The sequence below is a fragment of the Lampris incognitus genome, chromosome 4 (assembly GCF_029633865.1).
Source record: "Lampris incognitus isolate fLamInc1 chromosome 4, fLamInc1.hap2, whole genome shotgun sequence".
Lineage (NCBI taxonomy): Eukaryota > Metazoa > Chordata > Actinopteri > Lampriformes > Lampridae > Lampris > Lampris incognitus.
The window spans coordinates 70,326,670-70,354,538 of record NC_079214.1 but is presented as its reverse complement, the minus strand read 5'-3'; the positions used below and the strand labels follow the sequence as shown (position 1 = coordinate 70,354,538).

The 27,869-nt window shown below is 45.7% G+C and overlaps 3 protein-coding genes across 4 annotated transcripts in view; all 3 read left to right on the top strand.

The window, feature by feature from the left end:
• The window catches only part of dennd5a (DENN/MADD domain containing 5A), a 99,455-nt gene extending 92,687 nt beyond the window's left edge, over positions 1-6,768 (top strand). For both annotated transcript variants that reach the window (XM_056278161.1, XM_056278160.1), the window contains 3 exons: positions 311-434; positions 528-696; positions 5,294-6,768. In XM_056278161.1, the coding sequence (XP_056134136.1) occupies positions 311-434; positions 528-696; positions 5,294-5,477 (477 nt within the window). In that variant the 3' untranslated portion in view covers positions 5,478-6,768. The remainder of the gene's footprint in view (positions 1-310; positions 435-527; positions 697-5,293) is intronic.
• Positions 6,769-16,888: 10,120 nt separating this feature from the next.
• Positions 16,889-19,431, top strand: sinhcafl (SIN3-HDAC complex associated factor, like). Its single transcript, XM_056279168.1, has 5 exons — positions 16,889-17,022; positions 17,753-17,852; positions 17,950-18,062; positions 18,605-18,760; positions 19,263-19,431. The coding sequence occupies exons 1-5, from the start codon at positions 16,895-16,897 to the stop codon at positions 19,429-19,431; spliced, it is 666 nt and encodes a 221-aa protein (XP_056135143.1). The 5' UTR covers positions 16,889-16,894.
• Positions 19,432-27,125: 7,694 nt separating this feature from the next.
• Positions 27,126-27,869, top strand: part of scube2 (signal peptide, CUB domain, EGF-like 2) — a 57,435-nt gene continuing 56,691 nt past the window's right edge. Inside the window, exons 1-2 of the mRNA XM_056279017.1 lie at positions 27,126-27,213; positions 27,574-27,690. Of these exons, the coding sequence (XP_056134992.1) occupies positions 27,126-27,213; positions 27,574-27,690 (205 nt within the window). The remainder of the gene's footprint in view (positions 27,214-27,573; positions 27,691-27,869) is intronic.

The window sequence follows — 27,869 nt, the reverse complement described above, 5'->3', positions numbered from 1 at the left end:
GTGCACATGATCATACTGACATCACACCTAGTTTCATTTAAACAGTAATTTGTTTTGATAGTTGACTGGGCTTATTGGTGATGAGACAGATACAGGTAATAGAATTATGACGAAAAATGTAAATACTCTCTGAAACTGACAGGGTCATGTACAGATGTTGGAATATGGTGTGGCTATTCTTAATTCTTAAAGTTTCCCAATATTCCCTCTTGTTCTCATTAGAAATTAAAAGAAATAAAACATTTATATGAATGACATGAAAAATTAAAGTTAACTCTACTCCCTCCCCCCCTCCCCAAACTCTCTACAGAGGGGCAGTTTGACCCTGCTGTTGTGTGGGGAGTATGGCTTAGTCTGGGCCCTGGAACAAGTATTCCAGCACGGCTTCAAGTCACCTCGGCTCTTTAAGAACGTCTTCATATGGGACTTCTTAGGTAAATGTGCACTGACATTACCACAAGCTAATAATCACCCCTTCATACTGATGACTGCTCCCTCATCTGTTCGCCTGTTCTGCTTTGTAACAGAAAAGTCACAAGTGTACTTTGAGAGCGCGGAACAGAGGGAAGTCACACCCGATGAGAACTGGCAAACTAGGGTGCGTCACTTCTGCCGCTTCATGCGGGCCATCAGCAATACACCCAGAAATATTGGGAAGGACGGAAAGTTTCAGATGCTTGTCTGCCTCGGTGCAAGGTAGGAAGTACACAGTAACGACATAAGACACACTCCAGTCCATACAGGGAATATACCAGAAGGCTCTTAAGAAAATCAGAATACTTTGTTCATCCCCGAGGGGAAATTCGGTAAATTGCTGGTAATTTAAAAAAATGGGAAAACTTGGTGGCAATGTTTCACGTCACCCATTCCAAAATGAATCAAAGGAAAGAGTATATATAGAAAGAGGTTTGTACTTTAACCACTAGACCTCAGGTTAAGCCAGCAAGCCACAAAGCATCCCAGAACCTTGTCCTTTTGACTTGCTGACTTGAACTTTTGGCAGCTGGAAGGACCTGAACACTAGAACAACCGAGGCCGTCATTTTGACAGTTTTGGATTTTCGAAGTTTAATGACTTTGTGAAGAAAAAAAAAGATACAGACCTGCCGCTCCCTGAATGTTCCTAAAATTGCATATATTCATTCATTCATTCATCATCAGCCGCTTCTCCGGGGTCGGGTTGCGGTGGCAGCAAGCTAAGTAGGGCACTCCAGGCGTCCCTCTCCCCAGCAATGCCCCCCCCCCAGCTCCTCCTGGGGGATCCCAAGGCATTCCCAGGCCAGATTGGACATGTAGTCCCTCCAGCGAGTTCTGGGTCTACCCCGAGGTGTCCTCCCAGTTCACCGTGCCCGGTAAACCTCCAAAGGAAGGCACCCAGGAGGCATCCTAATCAAATGCCTGAACCACCTCAACTGGCTCCTTTTGATGCGAAGGAGCAGCAGCTGTACTCCGAGGTCCCTCCAGATGTCCAAGCTCCTCACCCCATCTCTAAGGCTGAGCCCAGACACCTTACGGAGGAAACTCATTTCAGCTGCTTGTATCTGCGATCTCACTTTTTCAGTCACTACCCAAAGCTCATGGCCATAGGTGAGGGTTGGAACGAAGATTGACTGGTAAATTGAGAGCTTTGCCTTCCGGCTCAGATCCCTCTTCACCACAACGGCCCGGTACAACGTCCGCATTACTGCTGATGCTGTACCAGTCTGCCTGTCAATCTCCCGCTCCATCCTACCCTCATTTGTGAACAAGACCCCAAGATACTTGAACTCCTTCACATGAGGCAATAACTCAACCCCAACCTGGAGGGAGCAATCCACCATTTTCCGGTAGAGAACCATGGCCTCTCATCCCGGCCATTTCACACTCAGCTACAAACCACCCTAGTGCGCGCTGGAGGTCGCGTTCTGATGAAGCCAACAAAACTACATCATCAGCGACGAGCAGAGATGCAATTCTGAGGTTCCAAAAATGAACACCCTCCTCACCTTGGCTGCGCCTTGAGATCCTGTCCATGAATATCACAGACAGAATCGGAGACATGGGACAACCTTGGTGGAGTCTGACACCCACCGAAAACGTGTTTGACTTTGTGTCGAGAATGCGGACACAGCTCTCACTTTTGTTATACAAGGACCGGATGGCTTGTAACAGCTGCCCCGGTACCCCAAACTCCCGCAGTACCCCCCACAGAGTGCCCCGGGGTACACAGTTGTAGACCTTCTCCAAGTCCACAAAACACATGTAGACTGGCTGGTCAAACTCCCATGCCCCCCTCAGCACTTCCGCAAGGGTAAAGAGCTGGTCCATTGTTCCACGGCCAGGATGGAATCCGCATTGTTCCTTCTGGATCCGAGATTCGACAATCGGTCGGAGCCTCCTTTCGAGCACCCTAGAGTAGACTTTCCCAGGGAGGCTGAGCAATGTGATGCCCTGATAATTGGAGCACATCCTCCGGTCCCCCTTTTTGAATATGGGAACCACCACCCCAGTCTGCCACTCCACAGGTACTGTCCCTGACCTCTACGTGACACTGAAGAGGCGTTTCAACCAAGACAGCCCAACAATGTCCAGAGCCTTCAGCATCTCAGGACGAATCTCATCCACACCCGGCACCTTGCCACCGAGGAGCTTTTTAACTACCTCAGAGACCTCTGCCAGGGATATGGGTGGGGCTTCCCCTGAGTCTTCAGACTCTACCTCCTCCACTGAGGACGTGTTAGCTGGGTTCAGGAGCTCCTCAAAGTGTTCTTTCCACCGCTCGACAACATCCCCAGTCCGAGTCAACAGTTCCCCTCCCTGGCTGAACACAGCCTGAGTCAAGGCCTGCTTCCTCTTCCTTGGTCGCCAGATGGTTTGCCAGAACTTCCTTGAGGCCAACCGAAAGTCCTCCTCCATAGCTTTGCCGAGATCCTCCCACACCCGAGTTTTTGCTTCTGTGACTGCCGAAGCGGCAGCCCTTCTGGCCTCCTGGTACCTGTCTGCTGCTTCAGGAGACCCCTGGGCCAACCAAGTCCAAAAGGCCTTGTATACATATTATAAATACACGTATATCCGAAAGGCCTCGTATACATATATTAAATATACATATATTTAACGCAAATATATGGTTAAAATTGCATATTTTTGCATTAAAATTAGTTTTAGATCAATTGCACAAAAAAAAGTTATGATAAGGTCCACCTAAAATGACCATGAACTGTCAACATGACCGGCTGGTAATTTGCGCGTGATCATGCGTGTCATGTGACTATTTATGACGTGTGTTGGTTGCATCATTTCCTTCGTGAAGTTCGTTGCTCTGTCCTAGAAACACACTAGCGTCCTCCAGTGGAGAGAAATAGTCTAAACTTGATGTGTGATTATGTCCAACATGTCTGGTTACAGACGCCGTTACAGACGCACCGTTACTACCACCGAGGCGCTGCAGTATTTACAAGCGTTGGACAGCAGCCGTTTTAAATTGTTTAAGCTAGGAGTGAAATCCCGGTCGTTCTAGTGTTAAAGCAGCAGGCCCGTGCTCGATGCCGGATAACAGAAAGCCGAAGTGTCGCACTAAATCCCTCATAGCACCAGGAATGATTCTTTTCAGCTGAATCTGAACCCTTATCTCCCTGTGGAGGGGGAGTGAGCACCAGGTATCAGTCATGTATTGCATTATTCTAAACACTTTACTGTTGTCCTCCCTCCCCCTGCTGTAGTGTAATGTGAGTACTTGTGCAACTGTGCTTACGTACTTGAATGATGTACATGGTCATGTGTGTTTTTGGGTAGGGGCTCTTCTGTGTCTTTCTTCGTGCCTGTGCTCTCATGTTGTCTGCTACCGGGAGTTTTTTGTAGCTGTAACACACATCATCCTTGCTTTTAATTGATCTGGAAGGAATACTTCAGAATACATGAAGTCTATTCATAATTTAAACCCACCGCTCAGGTGGTACATAGATAGGTCTCATTTTCACCATCATCTATCCTTTTCACCACATTGGGCCTGCAGATGCAGCTTGTCATCTGTCGATGCAGTTAATTAGGAACAAATCCACAATCCTGGTGTAGTGCAGAAATGCCCTCCATGCTTCAGCCAAAGCTAGTATGATTCTTCAGCAGTCTGTAATCATGGATTTCAGTAGTCCTTTTAAAAATGTTGCTGAATTCCCTCGTAGTGTTGCTTGACTGTGCCACAGTGCAGTGACTCTGCTGGGGAGCTCTTGTAGCCTGTTACTGGACGTTACTTACTTCATTACTTACTTACTCCTCTTCATGTCTGATGGGACATGAGGCTACGATGAGCTTTCTCCACCGCACGCTGCCCTTGGCAGCACATTGGGCCTCTCTCCAAGTCGGCTTCATCTTCACCAGCTTGTCAGTCACTGTTCGGCACCAGGTGGTTTTGTGCCTTCCAGGAGGAAGGAAGTAACATAGTAGGAAATTACTGTAACCCACCATAAAAAATGACTGTAAATGTTTAAAATGACCAGTCGAATTCCATATGAAAGACTAGTGTAATATCATATTAGCTGTGGCTGCTGGAGTGTTTTTTTTTTTTTTTTTGGATTTCCCCCCCTTTACCTCCCAGTTGTACTTGGCCAATTACTTCGGAGCCATCTCGGTCGCTGCTGCGCCCCCTCTGCTGATCCAGGAGGGCTGCAGACTACCACATGTCTCCTCCAATACATGTGGAGTCACCAGCCGCTTCTTTTCACCTGACAGTGAGGAGGTTCACCAGGGGGATGTAGCATGTGGGAGGATCATGCTATTCCCCCCAGCCCCCCCCCCCAAAACATGTGCCCCGACCGACCAGAGGAGGCGCTAGTGCAGCAACCTGGACACATACCCACATCCGGCTTCCCACCTGCAGACACGGCTAATTGTGTCTGTAGGGACGCCCGACCAAGCCGGAGGTAACACAGGGACTCGAACCAGCGATCCCCGTGTTGAGTCCTTTTTTTGTGTTGTTTTTTGCACTGAATCAGAAATGTGTATTTTTGCCCCATTAGTTGCACTGAATTCTAGAGGGCAAGCTGAATCTGCGTGGTCCAGTATGATGAATAGGGTGGATGACTGTGAAAATGAAACTTACCCAAGTACAACAGCAGTCATGAGTATAAAAATAGCAATAGACTTCCAGAACTTTTCCTTTAATTTGCATTCTGTAAGATTTCCTTAAAATGGTCTTTTTTCCTGGCAAACTGGCAGGGTTGGCCCTTTGACTGTTAAATGTACATTTTAAGTGTTCCATTCAGTTTGTTGTGTTCACACGTGTACAAGTCAGCAAGCCAAACTGTGTCTGCCTTTCTTAGGGACCATTTGCTGCACCACTGGATTGCTCTGCTTGCAGACTGTCCAATCACAGCTCAGATGTATGAGGACACTGCACTGATTAAGGACCACTCGCTGGTAAATTCTCTGATCCGAGTGCTACAGACTCTGCAGGAGTTCAACATTACTCTGGAAGCTTCGCTTGTCAAAGGTGTGGGCATCTGAGTCTGCCCACCTTCCCACGTGTTGTTGAACTGACCAGGAAGATCACCGGGGACCACACGAAATAATAAACAAACCTTTTTATATGTAGGGGGAGACTTGAACAAAGATGGTTTTTGGCTTATATTAAAGCTACATTTGCCATATATTGAGTGCAATGAGCCTTTCAAGATACGTTGTTATTTTTATCCTGGAAGATGTTGCCGTTACACATTAAGAAATATGTTTTCTATTATTACCTGTGATTTTCACATTATTGATGATAACCCACATGTGCTATACTGCTTTACTGAAAGCTAAATATTTTCATTGTTATTGTGAACGGTTGACAATGACTATATTTAAGGGAAATATTGAACGAAAACTGTTAATATATTTTCAGAGAAACATAGTATTATTTTGTTATGTCTGTCAAGTTGCTTGCTCTGTTGTCACCTCAGATTCCAGTGTCAAAAAGAAAAGATGAAGCAGATGCTATAGAGGTATGCTTTATAAGTATGGATATGTGAGGAGGAAGGCGTTTTCTAGTGTGGAAGAAGAGTCACCTGCAGAAATGAAACATGGCGTGCCATTTTGGCTATTCCCTGGGAAACGAAGCGGTGTGCAAACCCTGACACGAATTAAGCCGAGAAGACACGGGGAACCTTTTCTTGGGATGAGGCCGATGTGCTTCAATGAGGAAACAGTTGGGGGTGGCGGGGTTACTCAAGGTCCCCCAGTCCCTCAAATTCAATTACCTCCATAGAACGAGCAGCTTCTTTTGGTGAGAAGTAGTTGACAGTGACAACGTTAATGTAAGCTCCTCTAACCGACATGTCCCCATTCGTGTCCTCACGTTGATTTCCTACACTAAGAAGAAGTGGTAGGTTGTGGTCTGGGGGAAGTCCAGACGCCTGAACTGAGCTTTGGAACACTTGATGAGGCCATGTGAGGAACCAACACGGTTCTTCCCTTGAATTGTCATGTTTTCTGCTATGCAATATCTAGTAAAAAAGAAACCCTGTAAACTAGGTGTGGAGGTTTCTTGGGGTACTCTGGGGCCCTCCTCCATTTCTTTCAGATGTGAAGGCTTTCTTCTGCGCAGTCAAGCAATGTCTGCCTTGATGGCGCTGTACTTGTCCATGTACGACTAGTGTGTATGTGTGTGTATACACACACACACACACACAGACACACACGTTTTCCAGTACTGTTGTACATTTATTGACATAGCTGTGTAATGTAGTGTTTACTAAGTGAGGAACTGTGTACAGTGTATAAATATATTAGGAATAAAGCATCATAAAAATGCATAAAACTAGCTAAGTGTTTGCTGGTGTTCTCTCCATAGAGTGCAGCATTTGGTGTTCCTCGGTGGGATACGGGCCGTTTATTTACTTCCGGCCGCATTTCGCTGTTATATTTGTGGGGCCGCTTGTGCGAAAATGTAAACAAACACATTCGCGCCATAACCAGTTGGTCCCCCCCCCCCCGTGCCGCCCGCCCAGGTGGCTGATGGGACACGGTTTCCAAAAAGGGCGCGGACACGTTGGTTTCTACGGGAAGCCGCTTACCCGTTCACTTCACCTCCCGCCATGCAGTATCGGCGCCCGCTACGCGTCGCCCGCAGCCATTGGCTGGCCGAACGTCCGAGTGCGATTGTCGCGCTCCTTATATGGCCCTTCCGCGTTTCAACGCGTCTCCTGCGATATTCAAATTTCCAGCTGTATGCGGTAGTAACGCATGCGCACTGCGTGCACAGAACAAGGGCGAAGATTCAAAGTTTTTGTTACGGTAAGTCCGCCGTTTTCTTGCTTTCTCCCGGTGCAGCTTGTGTTGACGTGTTTCTCACCTTGGGGGGGATCACAGTTAGTTGGACAGACGGTGGTCCGAGCCGCCGCCGCCGCGCCGTGCGCCGCCGGGCCGCTTATTCTGCTGCACAATGGCAAACCGTGCAAGTGTGGCGAGCATGGCGCGGCGGCCACAACAATGAGGAGCGGCGGCGGCGGCGTGGGGGCGGCGGCGGCGTGGGGGCTCCAGCGGGAAAAAGTTACACTTCAAATGGAAGGACGACGCACAACCTCGTCCTTTTGAAATAAACCTGTACTGAAACACTTACGGGGAGGATTCGGATGTCCTGATGTATAAATACCACTAATGCGTCCAGCTACGTGTGCTGCAGGGTGTTAAACGATTTAGCCCCGGTAGCTTTTGGGGTTTGGGTTTTGTTTTGTTTATTTTTGGTTTTTTTGACTGGAGAAACGTGACTGGAAGAAAAAAGTCCACATAACCTGCCGCTGCAAAGACCTGCTCACCATGGTCGCGACGACTTCACTGCCATGTGCGTTGTAGTTTTTCACATTTTGATCGCGCAACGTGTAATCCAGGATCGTCCGCCTGCCCGCTGGGGGATATGCAGTGTAGTTTAACTGCCCCCCTGTTATTTAGCGTAGCTGGTTAACCCGGCACCACCGGGCTGCGTGCACAGAACACCACGGTACACGGGGTGCAGTGCATGCACCAAATCCGATACTGCGTGCAGATGATGCGTCAATCCTTCCACACAGCAGTACCCAGTAGTATCAGTATTCACACAGCTTCCACACAGCAGTACCCAGTAGTATCAGTATTCCCACAGCTTCCACACAGCAGTACCCAGTAGTATCAGTATTCCCACAGCTTCCACACAGCAGTACCCAGTAGTATCAGTATTCCCACAGCTTTCACACAGCAGTACCCAGTAGTATCAGTATTCCCACAGCTTCCACACAGCAGTACCCAGTAGTATCAGTATTCCCACAGCTTCCACACAGCAGTACCCAGTAGTATCAGTATTCCCACAGCTTCCACACAGCAGTACCCAGTAGCATCAGTATTCACACAACTCCGAGCGCTGGTGGTCGTGTTGTCCTTGGTATTCAGTATTTGGCTTATTCGAAGAAATCTTCAGCGCGTTTACAATATTTCGCTGCTTCACGATATGTTCACCTTATTTTTGCTACATTCGTTAAAACTGAAACAACTGAATTTGCTGCTAAATCTTATTCAAGACAAGACTGAAGTAATTTAAAAAATGTGGGGACCGCCCCTTCCCTGCTGCTGCACGCTGCTTCGCCCCTCGGTGCTCACCATGTTGGGTAGTTGACGCTGCTTCACCCCTCGGTGCTCAATATTCTGTCCTACGTGTTTGTGTCCATGTATAGACAGACCGACAGATAGCCAACATGAAGAATCCCAAAGAAATACAGAGTCCCAGTCCAAGTTGAGGAACTTTACTGAAGAACTTTGAGAATTCAAACCTTTTTTTGTAAAACTATAGGGGGCAATACAGAGAAAGAATGTTTCAATAAACATTGCATAAATTATAAAATGTTATCACATGTCTATGACATAACTACATAACAGATGTAAATAACTGCACATGACTGCATGTAAATAATAATTGTAGGCTACATAACTGCATGTAAATAGCTGTACGTAACCTAGGAATTACGAAATCACACATGACTTATGAATGACTTATGAACTAATTGTAAATAATGTACATATGACATAGATCAATATGCTATAATATAGGCGGAATACGGGCAGACAGAATAACGTGACATTTCTACCACGGAGCTGACACAGCTAACTAGCAACCGAAAGCCTGGCTGGCTAACTAGCTAACAGAAAATGGGAGAAGCTAACGTTACACATAGCTATTTTCATATTAACATGAACACAACGAAGTTCTTATAACAGACATCATCAATCACTTAAATAATGTCGCAACTGAACTTACAGACGATGCTCTCCAAGGCACAAACGTAGATAGAAGCAATAAACACAGGAGCTGGGCAAACATATGAAACTCCGCATGGAAAGCTGGACTGTACTGTTACCATGACTATCAGGCAGCAAACTATTTCCTGAATCAAAGTCACGTGAGGAAGGCTAGAGGGAGCAAATAAACTTCAAAATAAAAGTACTCTTCTCACATTCTAATAAAGTAACGTCACACTCCCCGCCTGGTTTAATTACTATACCACTATCTTAAACTAACATGAGGAGCATGTCCGGAGAACACAAACTAACTCAGTCCATATCGTCAGCAGGCATGAGTAGGACTGTCTCGGAGACAGGCCTCAGGAAGGTCTTTGTAGATCCATATTTTGTGACCTTGAGCTCAATCTTCCTGACCTTTCCATCCTGGCCAGGGAATGTCTTTGTAACAAGAGCCAGGGGCCACTCGTTCCTCGTCACTTGATTGTCCTTCAGCAACATTAGGTTGCCCTCCTTGGCGTTAGGACGCATGTCCTGCCACTTGCTGCGACTTTGGAGTGTGGGGAGGTACTCACGCCTCCATCGGTGCCAAAAGGTGTTGGCGAGATGTTGCACCTGCCTCCACTGCTGGCGGTGGAGATCCTTGCTTTCGAAGGTCCCCGGAGGGGGAGGGAGAGTACACACCTTCTGCGTCAGTAGTGAAGCGGGGGTCCGGAGGAAGGGAGATTCTGGGTCTGAGGAGATTGGTGCGAGGGGCCTGGCGTTGATGATTGCCGTAACTTCTGCCATTAAGGTAGACAACACCTCATGAGTAAGGCGTGATTGGCTTGTTTCCCTGAGCATGGAGTCAAGAATACGTCTGGAGACTCCAATCATACGCTCCCAGGCTCCTCCCATATGGGAGGAATGAGGAGGGTTAAAGATCCATGAACACCCTTCCTCACCCAAGTACTTCCTGACGTTGGGCTCTTCGGGATCTGTGAGGAGCATATGCAACTCCTTGCAGGCGCCTGTAAAGTTTGTACCACAGTCAGAACGAATCTGCTTCGCAGGGCCTCTCAGTGCAAAGAATCGTCGTAAGGCATTGATGAAACTTGATGTATCCATCAATTCGATGAGTTCGATGTGCACGGCACGTGTGCTCATGCACGTGAAGAGGACTGCCCACCTCTTGCTGTTAGCTTGACTGCCACGGGTTCGTCTTGTGGTGACAGCCCAAGGACCGAACACGTCGAGTCCTACGTAGGTGAAGGGTGGCTCTGTGCTCAGACGGTCGGAGGGTAGGTCCGCCATTTTCTGTTCGGCCGTCCTCCCTCGAAGTTTGTGGCAAGCGACGCATTTGCGGAGGATACTGTTGACGCACCGCTTGGCTCCGACGATCCAGAATCCTGCTGTGCGGATGGACCCTTCCGTGAAGATACGACCCTGATGTTTGACTCTCTCATGGTAATGCCTCACAAGGAGCGTCGCGATGTGGCTGCGAGCTGGGGTGACGACTGGGAACTGTTCTCTTGTGTCGATTGCTGCATGCTTGAGCCTTCCCCCTATCCTCAGAAGACCATCTTCATCCACGTAGGGATCCAGCTTCCTTAGAGCACTGTGTTTGGGAATACTTTTCCCAGCAGCCAAGCGGGTGAACTCTTCTCTGTAGGTCTCTCTTTGCACACAGCTGATGATGAGAGTCTCTGACATCGATAGCTGTTCCGCTGTGCAAGGCTTTGTGGGACTTGGTACAGGTTTTGAGGTTGTCTTCCACAGCAGCTTTTTTGAGCTCCAAGATGTGGGTTAGGGATGCGATAGCTCGCACAAGAAACTTCCATGAGGAGAACCGCTCAAAGCGATGAGATCCCAGGTTAGCTGGAGGGACGGAGAGAGTCGTGGCATGAGAACGCACCTCACTGTCAGAAGCCGGGTTGACGAGTTCGTGAGGCTCCTCTTCAAGAGTGTGAACTCCGTCAGGCGGGGACAGGAAAGGGGGTCCTGTGAGCCATGTAGTGTTTGTTAGCTCGGCAGCAGGTACCGATCGGGTAGCATGATCCACTGGGTTTTGAGCTGTGTGGACGTAGCTCCACTGTTCTGGTTTGGTGAACTTCCTGATTTGCTGCACTCTGTTGCAGACGTACACATAAAACCGCCTGGTCTGGTTGTATATGTACCCTAAGACAACGTTGCTGTCTGTGTAGAACTGCATCGTGTCTACACTGATGTCCAACTCCCTCTCCACCAGCTCTGCCATTTCCACTGCCAGCACAGCGGCGCCGAGCTCCAGTCTTGGGATACTATGAGCGGACGGAGGCGCCAGTTTCGCCTTTCCCAGGACAAAACCGACATGACACTCTCCATCACTGTCGATCACCTTGAGGTAAGCTACCGCGGCGATAGCCTTCACTGAAGCGTCAAAGAAGATGTGGAGCCCATTCCTTTGCGCGGTGGATAGGGTGGTGGGAGTGTAGGCTCTTGGTTTCCTGATGTCTTTCAGGTCTTGTAATGAATCTTTCCACATCCTTCATTCTGCTTCCTTTTCATCTGGTAGAGGGGTGTCCCAGTCGAGAGCTTCATTGCAGGTGAGTTCTCGCAGCAGAAACTTTCCCTGAATAACGACTGGAGCGACGAGACCGAGGGGGTCAAACAAGCTGTTCACCGTGGCTAGAGCACCTCTGCGGGTGAAGGGCTTCTCTGTGGCCGTTGCTCTGAAGGTGAAGATGTCGTGCTTGAGTTCCCAGCTGAGTCCCAGGCTGCGTTGGATGAGGGTGGAGTTGTCGTTGAAGTCCAAGTTTTGCAGTCCCTTTGCATGGTCTTCTGGAGGGAAGGCCTCCAGGAGATCAGAACTGTTTGACGCTATCTTATGGAGTCTCAGGTTTGAGGCAGCAAGCATCTCCTGTGTCCTTTTCAACAGGTCGATGGCTTCTGTGGCTGACGGGAGCGACTTGAGGCCGTCGTCGACGTAGAAGTCGCGTTCCACGAAGTGCTTGGCATCCATTCCGTGTTCCCTGGAGCCGTGTTCTGCTGCTCGGTGAAGTCCATAGATGGCGACAGCTGGGGATGGTGAGTTGCCGAATACGTGGACTTTCATGCGATACTCGACAATGTCTTGGTTGGGGTCGTTGTTGTTGAACCACAGGAAACGCAGGAAATCTCTGTTGTCTTCTCGAACGACGAAGCTGTGAAACATCTGCTCGATGTCTGCTATGACAGCCACTGTTTCTCATCGGAAGCGCAGCAAGACTCCCAGCAAGCTGTTGTTCAGATCCGGGCCGGTAAGTAGCCCATCGTTCAGGGAGATGCCGTGATGTTGAGCGCTGGAGTCGAAGACAACCCTGATCTTGTCTGGCTTTTGAGGGTGGTAGACGCCGAAGATAGGTAAGTACCAGCACTCACTTCCCTCCGGTAGTGGTGGGCCAACTCAGCCTGGTCGTGATCAAAGATGTTTTGCATGAAGGTGACGAAGTCCGCTTTCATCTTAGGCTTTCTTTCCAGGGTGCGGCGGAGAGAGGTAAGTCTGCTGAGAGCTTGGTCTCGATTGTTCGGAAGCCGTCGACGAGGGGATCGGAATGGGAGAGGCGCCACCCAGCTGTTGGTGTCGTCCATCACCATCTCTCCATCCATGAACTCCAGGAACAGACGATCTTTGATGGAAAACCCCACTTTGTCGTCATCTTTAGTACTCTGGAAGATAGTGCTGCCTAGGCTGCAGTCATCAGGAACTGGGGTGTCATGTTTGACGCTGTAAGGAGGAGAGGTGCTGTTCTGTGCTTTGGAGCTGAACCTTTCCTTGACCTGGAGACGGTTGGGGCATGGAGTGAGGAGAGATGGCCTTCCATTTTCGAGCACGCTGGTGCGATAGGAAGTCACAGCTGCTGGCTTGTGGGCTGAACCCAGGCACACGTCCCCTATAACCACCCAACCCAGGTCTAGACGTTGGGCATAGGGGGCGCTGGGAGGACCATTGCGTTGCTCCCTGACTTTATGGACCTGAAGGATGTCGCATCCCAGAAGTATCAGGATCTGGGCTTCAGGGTCCAGGTGAGGGATTCTGCGAGCGATGGACTTCAGGTGGCTGTGGTGCTGTGCAGCTTCTGGGGTTGGGATTTCTGACCGATCGTCAGGCATATGGATGCACTCGATGAGTGTTGGAAGCACCACACTTATTTTTCCATCCAACGACTCCACCAAGACCCCTGTGGCTCTTCTTCCAGATGTCTCGTGACTCCTGCACATGTACGCAGGGTGTACGGTGAGTCTGAACCTCTGATTTGGAAGAGGTTGAAGAATTCAGACCTTGCCAGAGATCTGTTGCTCTGGTCGTCCAGGACGATGTAGACGTTAGTAGCTCTGTCTGGGTGTGCTTTGGGGTATACCTTCACCCGGCAGATTTTGGCACAGGATCTGAGGCTTTGGCCTCTGCCACAGACTTCTGTGCATTTAGAGGTGACTGCTGGTAGAGGCGCCTCCTCTATACTCTCCCCGCCGTGCTCTGAGGTGGGGTCCTTGTCTTTTTTGTCCCATGAAGGAGGTCCAGGGTGGAGCGCCGCTATGTGGTCATTGCTCTCGCATTCGCTGCACTTCAAAGTTGCCTTACAGTTCTTCGCCAGGTGAGTCGTGGAGGAGCAACACCTGTAGCAGGCACCATTCTCTTTCAGAAAAGCTTTGCGCTCCTCAAGAGGCTTGCTTCGAAAACCCCGACATTTCTTTAGAGGATGGCGCTTCTGATGGATGGGACATTGTTTCCCAATGTCGTCAGGCTTGCTGCTCGAACTGCGTGACTGAGAAGCTGAGCGGTTTGTTGAGACTTCTGTGTTGTGGATGGAGACATGCCTTTTGGCGTGTCTTGATTCCTTTTCTGATCGCTCATGTTTTGAGGACCCTGTGGAGGACTTGTTGGACGTTTTCAAGGGAGCTGAAGGGAGAGTAAAGCTGGGGTCGTTTCTTCTGCGTGCCTCGCTGCAGATAAAGTCTGCGAAGAAGGTGAATGGGGGGAAAGAGACATGGTGCTGCTTTTTGTACTGGGAACCCTTAGTTATCCACCTCTCTTGTAGACTGTGTGGCAGCTTCTCAACGATCGGGTTGACACCCCTGGCGGTGTCCAGGTACGAGAGCCCCGGCAGGTAGCCCTCATACTTAGCAGAGTCTAACTCCATCAGCAGGTCTCCCAGTTCCTTCAACTTTACGGGGTCTTTCTGAGCGATTTTTGGAAAGTTCTCTATCCTCTCGAAGAGCGCTCTCTCGATCACTTCAGGGGAGCCATAGCACTCTTCTAGGCGTTCCCAGACAAGTTGTAGGCCCACTACAGGGTTGGCGACGTGCACAGAGCGAATCCTTGTAACGTGCTCTGAGGACATTTTTCCTAACCACTTTGTCAAGAGGTCGAGCTCCTCGCTGGCAGTTAAGTTCAGTCCTTCAATGGCGTTGAAGAAAGAGGACTTCCACGCCCAATAATTTTCTGGGCGCTCGTTGAACTGGATGAGACCAGAATTCACAAGCTCTCGGCGCACCAAGTACCTCACAATGTCATTCATACCAGTCGTGTCATCACGATGTGGCTGCGGTGAGGCTCTGAGAGGAGAGTGGTGCAGCTGAGCAGGAGGAGGCTGAGGAGGGGAGAGCTGAGCGGGATGTTGGTGATGTACTGCAGGTGTTGACCTCGCAGGTTGCTGTGCCGGAGCTGCAGGCGCTGACCTCACAGGTTGCTGTGCCGGAGCTGCAGGCGCTGACCTCGCAGGTTGCTGTGCTGCAGCTGGCATTGACATTGCAGGTTGCTGTACTGCATGAACATCGTTCGTGGCTGAGAGGTGAGGGGCTCTGAGCGGCGTATATCGTTCAAGTTCTGAGGGCTCCCCGTAACTAGTCTGCAGCTGAGAGTGGTGTTCGACGTAGTCACGTGTGCATTGAAGGCTGTTGCTAACCGATTTGTATCGACTCTTCTCGCTTCCCTCGCGATCTTCAAGTTCAGCCGCTTCTTCGAGAACTTGAGCTTCTGCTATAGCTGCCGCTTCATCCTTCTCATGCTCCAATGTTGATAACTCGGCGGCTATTTGAGCTTCTTTAACTTTAATGTCAACTGCTAGATGGGATTCTTCTAATTTCAGGTGAGCTGCTATACGGGCCTCCTCTACCTTTAATTCAGCTTCCCGTTGACCGTAGGATGCACGTGCGCGGGCAGCTTCGACTTTGGCGCGAGCCCTGATTGCAGCTTTGCCACTTGAGGAGGTTTTATATCCAGATGATGAGGCGGAATGTAGAGATGCAGCGTCAGGTGAGCGGTCCTGTTTCTTCTCATCACCTTCAGTGTTTCCATTGGTTACGCCGTTGTCCGTCATTGTTTATTGATCCTGTTGCTGTAGTGCCCGCCGTGAAGCCGTCTTTTTACTATTCTGTCCTACGTGTTTGTGTCCATGTATAAACAGGCCGACAGATAGCCAACATGAAGAATCCCAAAGAAATACAGAGTCCCGGCCTAAGTTGAGGAACTTTACTGAAGAACTTTGAGAATTCAAACCTTTTTTTGTAAAACTATAGGGGGCAATACAGAGAAAGAATGTTTCAATAAACATTGCATAAATTATAAAATGTTATCCAATGTCAATGACATAACTACATAACACATGTAAATAACTGCACATGACTGCATGTAAATAATAATTGTAGGCTACATAACTGCATGTAAATAGCTGTACGTAACCTAGGAATTACGAAATCACACATGACTTATGAATGACTTATGAACTAATTGTAAATAATGTACATATAACATAGATCAATATGCTATAATATAGGTGGAATACGGGCAGACAGAATAACGTGACATTTCTACCACGGAGCTGACACAGCTAACTAGCAACCGAAAGCCTGGCTGGCTAACTAGCTAACAGAAAATGGGAGAAGCTAACGTTACACATAGCTATTTTCATATTAACATGAACACAACGAAGTTCTTATAACAGACATCATCAATCACTTAAATAATGTCACAACTGAACGTACAGACGATGCTCTCCAAGGCACAAATGTAGATAGAAGCAATAAACACAGGAGCTGGGCAAACATATGAAACTCCGCATGGAAAGCTGGACTGTACTGTTACCATGACTATCAGGCAGCAAACTATTTCCTGAATTAAAGTCACGTGAGGAAGGCTAGAGGGAGCAAATAAACTTCAAAATAAAAGTACTCTTCTCACATTCTAATAAAGTAACGTCACACTCAACATTTTGGGTAGTTGACGCTGCTTTGCCCCTCGTTGCTCACCATGTTGGGTAGTTAACGCTGTTTCACCCCTCGGTGCTCACCATGTTGGGTAATTAACGCTGTTTCACCCCTCAGTGCTCAGGGTAGTTAACACTGTTTCACCCCTCAGTGCTCAGGGTAGTTAACGCTGTTTCGCCCCTCAGTGCTCAGGGTAGTTAACGCTGTTTCGCCCCTCAGTGCTCAGGGTAGTTAACGCTGTTTCGCCCCTCAGTGCTCAGGGTAATTAACGCTGTTTCGCCCCTCAGTGCTCAGGGTAGTTAACGCTGTTTCGCCCCTCAGTGCTCAGGGTAGTTAACGCTGTTTCGCCCCTCAGTGCTCAGGGTAGTTAACGCTGTTTCGCCCCTCAGTGCTCAGGGTAGTTAACGCTGTTTCGCCCCTCGGTGCTCAGGGTAGTTAACGCTGTTTCGCCCCTCAGTGCTCACCAGTCCAGCATGTTTGGCTTCCACAAATCGAAGATCTACCGGAGTAATGAAGGCTGCTGCATCTGCAAGACCAAGTCGTCCAGTTCTCGCTTCACAGACAGCAGTCGATATGAGGAGACTTTCAGGCTCTGTTTTGGGTGAGTTTCCACATCAGTCCTTTCTGAACCTGTTCTCAAAATCAAATCTTAGCCATGTTACATTATCCATCTATCCATTAACCAAACCGCTACCCTGCTGTCAGGGTCGCGGGGATGCTGATTACTTATATATATATATATATATATATATATATATATATATATATATATATCATACATATACACACACACACACACACACACACACATATATATATATACACTTGTTAAAAGAAACACTCGATGGTAGGGAAAGTGCTTAACAAATAAGGAGCAAAACAATCCAGTGAGTCAAGTAAATTCTCTATGAGACGGTACAAGCCTGTTTCATGCCATAAGCAACCATCAGCTGTCAATAAAACTACTTGAGCACTGGATTTTATATAAATGCTATATATATATATATATATATATATATATAAACGTTTATATATTATATGTAAAACACTGTATGTATGTATGTATGTATGTATGTATGTATGTATGTATGTATATAGCATTTTTTCCTGAAACCACCAGTGGTGTTGATAAAAGTGCTCAACAAATGAGGAGCAGAATATTCAGATAGATGTAGGCAAAAAACTTTAATACTTTGCAGAAAAAGCTTGTTTTGTGCATCACGCACTCATCAGCTCCCAATGTGGCTAAACCTTTAGGTTTTTTTCCAACATTATCTTTAACATCTTGGTGTGTATGTGTGTGTAAAATGTGTGTTTTGACGTGCATAAAGGCTGTTAGAAGATCGTGTTGGCGACATCTGTAACGCCTGTGTGCTGCTGGTGAAGAGATGGAAAAAACTACCGCATGGCTCCAAGAAGAACTGGAACCATGTAAGTCCCAGTACTGGATTTTGTCTTTTGTCTTTCAGCAGCGATGCACCCGGCTACCGCACCAGGCTAACAGCTGCTGTGTTATGTGGTGTTGCAGGTTGTTGATGCCCGAGCCGGACCCGGCTTCAAGCTGACCAAACCCAAGAAGATCAGAAACAGTGATGGGAAGAAGAAGAGCAAGCTGAAGAAGCTTCACAAGCTGAAGAGACAGAGTAGGTTATTTCTCCATGCTGTTGTGAAGGTAGAGAGAAGGCAGACCTAAAATGTTGCCCGGTAACGTGGCCGTGATGATCCACATGCATTAGAAATGTGTGGAGAACGGTTGGTTCTGAGTTTTTCTTCCCTTGAAGGAGGGGCTGCAGTGTAGCGCAGGGAAATATTGAACGCTTCATGGCTGTTTGGGGGGGGGGGCATGGAGTTAGTGATTTTTGGAACTCTATCCACCCAAGTTGATTCACAACCTCTTATAATGATAAATAATGTAAATAATAACTTGATATTTTGATGTGTTTGCTCAGGCTAGTGCTCTTGGGACATTTCCATTTGTCTTAAGTCAGTAGAGGAAAATTCAGGTTCATCGTGCTGTTAAAATGCCAGGTGTCGCCTACTTCTGAAAATAAAATAAGTTTAACATCACTGTAAAGAAAAACAGAAAGCAGCGGTGAGAACCGGTCAGAAAATAGATGTCACACTGAACAGCTACAAGTATTCATTCATACATATGTACATGCACTCATACGTTTGTTTTGCTGAACAGACTCCGATGCCCTCAGCACCACCTCCAGCATGTCTCCATCCCGGTCCCCCAGCTACAGCAACCAGTCCGATGATGGCTCAGACATCGAGTCCAAGCAGAGACGCTCCACGTTCTCCTCCTTCTCGTTTCTTGACCGTTCATACTGGAAAAGGTACATTCATACAGCTGTTTTCTGATTCGCTGACAGCTCTGACATCAAACTCAGATGTCTTACACCCTGTGATGTCACCCAAACTCGGATGTCTTGCACACTGTGATGTCATCCAAACTCAGATGGTGACAGGGGTCACCTTCTGTGATCCAGCTTAAAAACAAGTTGCATAGCACAGGAAACAAAACAGAACTGCCATGATGTGTCTCGTCATCCGTTGTCATGTTGGGGCAAAACTTTTGTCATGGAATTGTCATCGGATAGTTGAACAGAAGTCTTATAGTTGTTGTTAGCCAGTTAACCACCCAAGCTGACCTTCGGCCAGCTTTTCTGGGCAAGGCCGTACCTTCCCAGGTACAGCAGGAACGTTGGCTGAGCAGCTTCCTGCAGAAAGAAAGGACCTCTGGTGACATGTTGAGTGCAGTGTGATGGTCTGTGAGCAGCTTTTATTTGAAGCTGAATCGGTGCAACGTGTTTTTTGTTTGTTGTTTCCACATTGCAGGCAGAAGATTTGCTGTGGGATGGTCTACAAGGGACGGTTTGGGGAAGTGATCATTGATCCTCGATTTTTCAAGCCCTGCTGCAGCTCTAAGAAACAGAAGGCACTGGTGTCCACACCCGTGGGTGCACACCCATCACCCCTCCCCCAGGAGCTGAAAGAAACCTGGTGATTTATATATATATAAATCTCCTTCAGGGTCGTCAGTGCACCCAACTGGATGTCTCCAGTGGAAGACTCCACCACTTACCCCAGCCTCATTACATCAGTGTGTTTAGATGGCTCTTTTTTATTTTGTAAAGTAGTTGTCTTTTTTCTTTTTTTAACGGGCATTACTGTACTATTTATAGGACAATGAGGCAAAATGCTGTGTAGCCGTGAGTAACACTTTACAATAAGGGTACATGAATTAACATTAGTTAAATCAAATCAATTTTATTTGTATTGCCCAATATCACAAATTACAAATCTGCCTCAGTGGGCTTAACAGCAACACAACATCCTGTCCTTAGACCCTCTCATCGGACAAGGAACAACTCCCTAAAAACCTTTAACAGGGAGAAAAACAGGAAGAACCCTCAAGGAGAGCACCAGAGGAGGATCTCTCTCCCAAGACGCACAATGTGCGATGGATGTTGTGTTTACACAATTTATACAATACAACACTGAAAGAGGATAAACAGAATTATAATGGACTTATAAAATGTATGAAGAATATGATGCGCAGGATGCCAAGCAGTGTCCAGACGCCACCGGAACAGTCCAGGACCCGAGCCACGTGACCAGCATCATCATGTAAAAAAAAAAAAGCAGTAATAAGTATTAACCAACAGTCTAGGAATCATTTACTATATTATTATTATTATATTATTTTTAGTTGTATTATTCTTATTAATATTAGTAAATGGTGTTCACCATTTACTAATATTAATACCTCATGTAACCTGTAAACCCTTAGTAAATGTTAACGAGAGACATTTGTTAAGTAACTTAATTGTTATTATTGTATTAATTAACTGTTAGGTAAAGCTTATTACTACACTAACTAATGTTAATTAATGTACCCTTATTGTAAAGTGTTACCCATTTTTGAATGAACTTTTTTTTTAACTTGTGATTTTTTAATTTTTTAATTTTGTATGAACTGACCAGCATTTTGTACATATTTTTGTTACTCTTTGATACATATCAATGTTCTATTGTTGTTATTCTCCATCCTGTCAAACTGTAGTTAGTGTGTGTTGGAAAGACACCAGCTAGTTGTTGAGCTGCATCACTTTGTCTGGTGGACTTGAACACGTGGAGGCGGTTGGTCGCCATGGCGATGCTTTCATGCATCTGTATGAATGATGTGTTGACTTCTAAATGTGCGCATGCAGAATCCCAAATTTTCACGATTTTATGATCACATGACAGAATAGTTTAGGTTAAGAACACTCACGGGAGTGATCCTAACACTTATTTGGTCATCAGCAGTTTTTTATTCTTTCTTTCTTTCTTTTTTTTCACAAATCTGAACAATGGGATAAGACCTTTTTTAAATAAGGGGAAGTTTTTTGTACAGCTTCCAGTAAGAATGAAAGGCACATTGTGAGGCAGATATTTAACGTGGGTTTGTACACCTGGGTGTTCCTGCTGGTGATCCATCAGACTTGTTTTAGGTCACAGGATTAGCAAACCACTACTTGTGTACAGAAAGCTTTACATGTTTAATTATGGTAATCTTAATGGTGTTCTAACGATCAGAGTGATTTCTTGATAAGCCATCCTATGCCTGTATTCTTCAGCTTTTCATAGATTTCTACAATCATTTGTATCGTTAGTTAAAAGGTATGTGAGCTCCAACCTACGCTTACAGTAATGTAAGTACATGTAGTATACACTGGGGCTTTGCTGTAAAGGTGCAGTGGTCCTGTACTATCATACTGTACTGTTGTCATACTGTACTGTCATACTGTACTGTTGTCATACTGTACTGTCATACTGTACTGTCATACTGTGCTGTTGTTATACTGTACTGTCATACTGTGCTGTTGTCATACCGTACTGTCATACTGTCATGTTGGTTTTGTCGGTCAGGGGCAATAGATAGCATAGCAGAGGGCCTCAGTTGGTCAGGAACAGGAGAATACGGCACGCCCACTGCTCTGCATGTCCTCTGCTCTGCATGTCCTCTGCACGGGCCTCTGATGTTCTCATCACTGAAGCTGTGGGTGGTTGCTGTGTTTTCTCTCCAAAAGCATTGTAAAAGCTAAGACTATGCAAACATGTTGAATGTGAGAAGTAGTAAGGAGGACGTTCTGAGGCTCTCTGAGGTTCATGTCATCTTCGTCTCAGGTGTCCAGTCCTCATTCAACCAATTCAAAGCCAATTTCAGTTGCAGTTGGCTTTGAAAGTATCCAGTAGTTCAGCAATAACTCGGTCCTTATTCGGTTTGGCCTCAATTTCTTATATTGTGTTTCTGATGCTTTTGGGTCAGACTGCATCATTTGAACTGTGGTGCATACTGCTCTCAGAGTAATGGTGTGCGTATCGTTTCCATGACCACGTGTGACAGGCGGCATGTTGCTCGACATGACGCTCGACATGATGTTGACATGATACTCGACATGTTTCTGACATGGTGCTGGCATGGTGCTCGACATTATGTTGGCATTATGCTGACATGTTGCTGACATGATGCTCGACATGACTGACATGATGCTCGACATGACTGACATGTAGCTCGACATGATGCTCGACATGTTTGTGACATGATGCTTCACATGTTGCTGACATGATGCTCAACATGTTGTTGACATATTGTTGACATGATACTGACATGTTGCTGACATGATGCTGACATGATGTTGACATGTTGCTCGACATGATGCTCAACATGGCTGACATGTTGCTCGACATGATGTTGGTTTTATGCTGACATAATGCTGACATGTTGTTGACATGTTGTTGACATGATACTGACATGTTGCTGACATGATGCTGACATGATGTTGACATGTTGCTCGACATGATGCTCAACATGGCTGACATGTTGCTCGACATGATGTTGGTTTTATGCTGACATAATGCTGACATGTTGTTGACATGTTGTTGACATGATACTGACATGTTGCTGATGTGTTGCTGACATGATGCTCAACATGTTGTTGACATGATACTGACATGTTGCTGATGTGTTGCTGACATGATGCTCGACATGTTACTGACATGATGCTGACATGATGCTCGACATGTTGTTGACATGATACTGACATGTTGCTGACGTGTTGCTGACATGATGCTCGACATGTTTCTGACATGATGCTGACATGTCGACATAATGCTGACATGTTGCTGACATGATGCTCGACATGTCGACATAATGCTGACATGTTGCTGACATGATGCTGACATGTTGCTGACATGATGCTCAACATGTTGTTGACATATTGTTGACATGATACTGACATGTTGCTGACATGATGCTGACATAATGCTGACATGTTGCTGACATGATGCTGACATGTTGCTGACATGATGCTCAACATGTTGTTGACATATTGTTGACATGATACTGACATGTTGCTGACATGATGCTGACATGATGTTGACATGTTGCTCGACATGATGCTCAACATGGCTGACATGTTGCTCGACATGATGTTGGTTTTATGCTGACATAATGCTGACATGTTGACATGTTGTTGACATGATACTGACATGTTGCTGATGTGTTGCTGACATGATGCTCAACATGTTGTTGACATGATACTGACATGTTGCTGATGTGTTGCTGACATGATGCTCGACATGTTACTGACATGATGCTCGACATGTTGTTGACATGATACTGACATGTTGCTGACGTGTTGCTGACATGATGCTCGACATGTTTCTGACATGATGCTGACATGTTGCTGACATGATGCTCGACATGTTGACATAATGCTGACATGTTGCTGACATGATGCTCGACATGTTGTTGACATGTTGCTGACATGTTGCTCGACATGTTTCTGGCATTATGCTGACATGTTGCTGACGTGATGCTCGACATGGCTGACATGGTTCTTGACATGTTGCAGACATGATGCTGACATGTTGCTGACATGGTGCTTGACATGTTGCTGACATGATGCTCGACATGTCGACATAATGCTGACATGTTGCTGACATGATGCTCGACATGTTGTTGACATAATGCTGACATGTTGCTGACATGATGCTCGACATGTTGTTGACATGATACTGACATGTTGCTGACGTGATGCTCTACATGACTGACATGTTGCTGACATGATGCTCGACAGGTTGTTGACATGATACTGACATGTTGCTGACATGATGCTCAACATGTTGTTGACATGTTGACATGATACTGACATGTTGCTGATGTGTTGCTGACATGATGCTCAACATGTTGTTGACATGTTGTTGACATGTTGCTGATGTGTTGCTGACATGATGCTCGACATGTTACTGACATGATGCTGACATGATGCTCGACATGTTGTTGACATGATACTGACATGTTGCTGACATGATGCTCGACATGTTTCTGACATAATGCTGACATGTTGCTGACATGATGCTCGACATGTCGACATAATGCTGACATGTTGCTGACATGTTGCTGACATGATGCTCGACATGTCGACATAATGCTGACATGTTGCTGACATGATGCTCGACATGTTGTTGACATAATGCTGACATGTTGCTGACATGATGCTCGACATGTTGTTGACATGTTGTTGACATGATACTGACATGTTGCTGACATGATGCTCGACATGTTGTTGACATAATGCTGACATGTTGCTGACATGATGCTCGACATGTTGTTGACATGTTGCTGACATGATGCTCGACATGTTGTTGACATAATGCTGACATGTTGCTGACATGATGCTCGACATGTTGTTGACATGATACTGACATGTTGCTGACGTGATGCTCTACATGACTGACATGTTGCTGACATGATGCTCGACATGTTGCTGACATGGTGCTCGACATGTTGCTGACATGGTGCTCGACATGGCTGACATGTTTCTGCGGCAGGGTAGTTGAATGCTGAACGGTTTCCGCTGTTAAAAGGAGAATTGCTGCTTTCTTGTGAGATAGAACTTAAGCTCGTGTTTAGGAAGATGCCATATTAATGTTTTTCAAGGTACATTTTTGGGATATAAGGTGTGCCTTAAAAATAGCCTGCTCTTTTTCCAGTATGAATCTCAATCTCACGTAATTTATATTTATTTATTACGAATCTTTTTGTAATGAAATCTTAACTGGTATGTCTGTTCATTTTGAATTCTGCACTTCCTTTTGAATAACTGTACTTTTTAAAGCTGTTTTGTATACTATACCACCGTAGTTCTGTACTGTAATAAAAACTGGTGCGCTTGTAGCCTTTCGTTTGGTCTGTAGGTGGCGCGCGGGAGCCACAGCAGTGAGAGAGCCATTGAATGAAATACAGGAAGACTTTTTTTCATTCATTTGAATTTTTTTTCGGAGGGTTTAAGAATGAATAACTACGAAGATACAGGCGGTGAAGAGCAGCATCACGTGTCCACATGTGTTCCAGATGTGGACACGTGCAGACGCATCAGCTTCCCTCCGACATGATATTCCCGACAGGGGTTTCTTCTGAGGGGAATGTCATGTGATGTGGATAAAACATGTCCCCGGTAGAACCAACAGCCTCACAGTAAATAACAGGAAACCTCGCCAGGCCCCACAAGCTGAGGGACGTTTTCATGTTACAGGAAGACACGAGAAGTGAGCCGAAACAATGTCTTTTTATTTTGTGGTCGGGCTATAAAACGCTTTAACTGCGCATGGGAAGACCCGTTCAGCTCGGTCTGGTCCAGCGGGTCCCACCACAGTCCACCGGACTGGTGTCCGCGCGCTCCGCGGTGCGTTGCGTTGCGCGTCGTGCCCGGATGTCAAAGGCACTGGGCACCAACATGCGAACCAGCCGCCATTCATAGGGGCTACGACGTTTAGGCTGTGGTTATTCCTGTTGTATGAACGCTAATTACTCGGTACGAGCCTTGTTGACGCCATCACTGTACCGCCTCGCATCTCTGCGGTGTTCCAATAATATTAATATACAACCACCAGTTCTGAGTGTTGTGGGGAATCACGAGTCCTCCAACAATCATCGTGTGTGGGACTTCTGCTGGAGTAAAGCGCACTTCTGTTTGGGAAATGTATTGACTGCTCTTAAAGTTACATACAGTGTAAAGTTACATATTGTGTAAAGTTACATATAGTGTAAAGTTACATATAGCGTAAAGCTACATACAATGTAAAGTTGCATATAGTGTACATTTATATAAAGTGTAAAGTTACATATAGTGTAAATTTATATAAAGTGTAAAGTTACATATAGAGTAAAGTTACATAAAGTGTTATGTTACATATAGTGTAAGGCTACATATAGTATAAAGTTACATATAGTGTAAAGATCTATATAGTGTAAAGCTACATACCGTGTAAAGTTACATATAGTGGAAAGTTACATATAGTGGAAAGCTACATATAGTGTAAAACTATATATAGTGTAAAGTTACATACAGTGTAAAGTTACATATAGTGTAAATTTATATAAAGTGTAAGCTACATATAGTGTAAAGTTACATAAAGTGTAATGTTACATATAGTGTAAGGCTTCATATAGTGTAAAGTTACATATAGTGTAAAACTACATATAGTATAAAGCTACATACAGTTTAAAGTTACATATAGTGGAAAGTTACATAAAGTGGAAAGTTACATATAGTGTAAGGCTACATATAGTGTAAAGTTACATATAGTGTAAATTTATATAAAGTGTAAAGTTACATATAGTGTAAATGAATATAAAGTGTAAAGTTACATATAGAGTAAAGTTACATAAAGTGTTATGTTACATATAGTGTAAGGCTACATATAGTTTAAAGTTACATATAGTATAAAGTTACATATAGTGTAAAGATCTATATAGTGTAAAGCTACATACCGTGTAAAGTTACATATAGTGTAAAGTTACATAAAGAGGAAAGTTACATATAGTGGAAAGCTACATATAGTGTAAAACTATATATAGTGTAAAGTTACATACAGTGTAAAGTTACATATAGTGTAAACTTATATAAAGTGTAAAGCTACATATAGTGTAAAGTTACATAAAGTGTAAAACTACATATAGTATAAAGCTACATACAGTGTAAAGTTACATATAGTGGAAAGTTACATAAAGTAGAAAGTTACATATAGTGTAAGGCTACATATAGTGTAAAGCTATATATAGTGTAAAGTTACATATAGTATAAAGTTACATAAAGTTTAAAGCTACATATAGTGTAAGCTACATGGAGTGTAAAGTTACATATAGTGTAAAGCTATTATAGTTTAAAGTTACATATAATGTAAAGCTACATGTAGTGTAAAGTTACATAAAGTGTAAAGTTACATACAGTGTAAAGGCACATATAGTGTAAAGTTACATGTAATGTTCAAATTTACATATGGTGTCTTCCCATAATAATCGTGGCTCGCTGAAGTTTCTAAAATCTAGCCTACTTCACTTTCACACGCCCCCTACTATCATATCTGTCTTTCTCTCTCTCTCTCTCTCTCTCTCTCTCTCTCTCTCTCTCTCTCTCTCTCTCTCTCTCTCTCTCTCTCTCTCTCTCTCTCTCTCACGCACACACACACACACACACACACACACACACACACACACACACACACACACACTCCTCTGTGTCCACCAAAGGCTGTTGTGAGCAGACTGACAGGCTAGAATGAAAATGAGGCGGACACTCGGTCGCGACTTCAGTGCGTCCGCGTCCGCCCGGGGAGACCTGTAGACCTGTAGACCCGGATCATATCACCATGGGAGTTATTTGGATTTCAAGGGACTTGTGTTTGTTTTTGCTCCTCTTAAATACTCGTCAGAGCGCTGCGCTGCCGCACATTGGAGGTAGGCTCCGGCTTCACAGCGGCTGCTTTACGCACGCTGCTGCGCGCTCCTGGTGTTGTCCAATCGGTTCTATTCGTTTCTTTTTTCTTCTGCAAAAGCTAAACACGGTTTATCTGCGGCTGCAGATGGACGTTTTCGCGTCGCCATGCTGAATTCTCTGATCATATTTTAGATGTGGACACAGTTGTAAAATGTATGATCGATAACAACTTTTCAACATACGTGTAGGCTCGCTGTGATTCTCCAGGCGAGGTGATGTTCGAGCGCTTGTCGCAGAACTTGAGATCTGCCACCCGGGAAACATGAGAGTAGTTTTACAACTCTGGAGCTGAACCCAGCACCGTGCTTTATCTCTCACAGATCCGTGCGTAGAGGAGAGTGATGGCTGTCACATCGACGCTATTTGCCAGAACAGCCACGGATCCTACACGTGCACGTGTAAAGTAGGATTTACTGGAGACGGCCAACACTGCGAAGGTAACACACGCACGCATGCACGCACGCACGCACGCACATATATATATATATATATATATATATATATATATATATATATATACACCCACCCACCCCCACACACATATATATACACACACACGCATATATATACACACACACACACACGCGCACGCATATATATATATATATATATATAT

Excerpts from the sequence above, each read along its gene's own strand:
- sinhcafl (XM_056279168.1), top strand. The coding sequence starts at position 16,895 with ATGTTTGGCTTCCACAAATCGAAGATCTACCGGAGTAATGAAGGCTGC. Across the intron at positions 17,023-17,752 it reads ACTTTCAGGCTCTGTTTTGG|GCTGTTAGAAGATCGTGTTG; the intron begins GTGAGTTTCCAC and ends ACGTGCATAAAG. Across the intron at positions 18,063-18,604 it reads CTTCACAAGCTGAAGAGACA|AACAGACTCCGATGCCCTCA; the intron begins GAGTAGGTTATT and ends TTTGTTTTGCTG.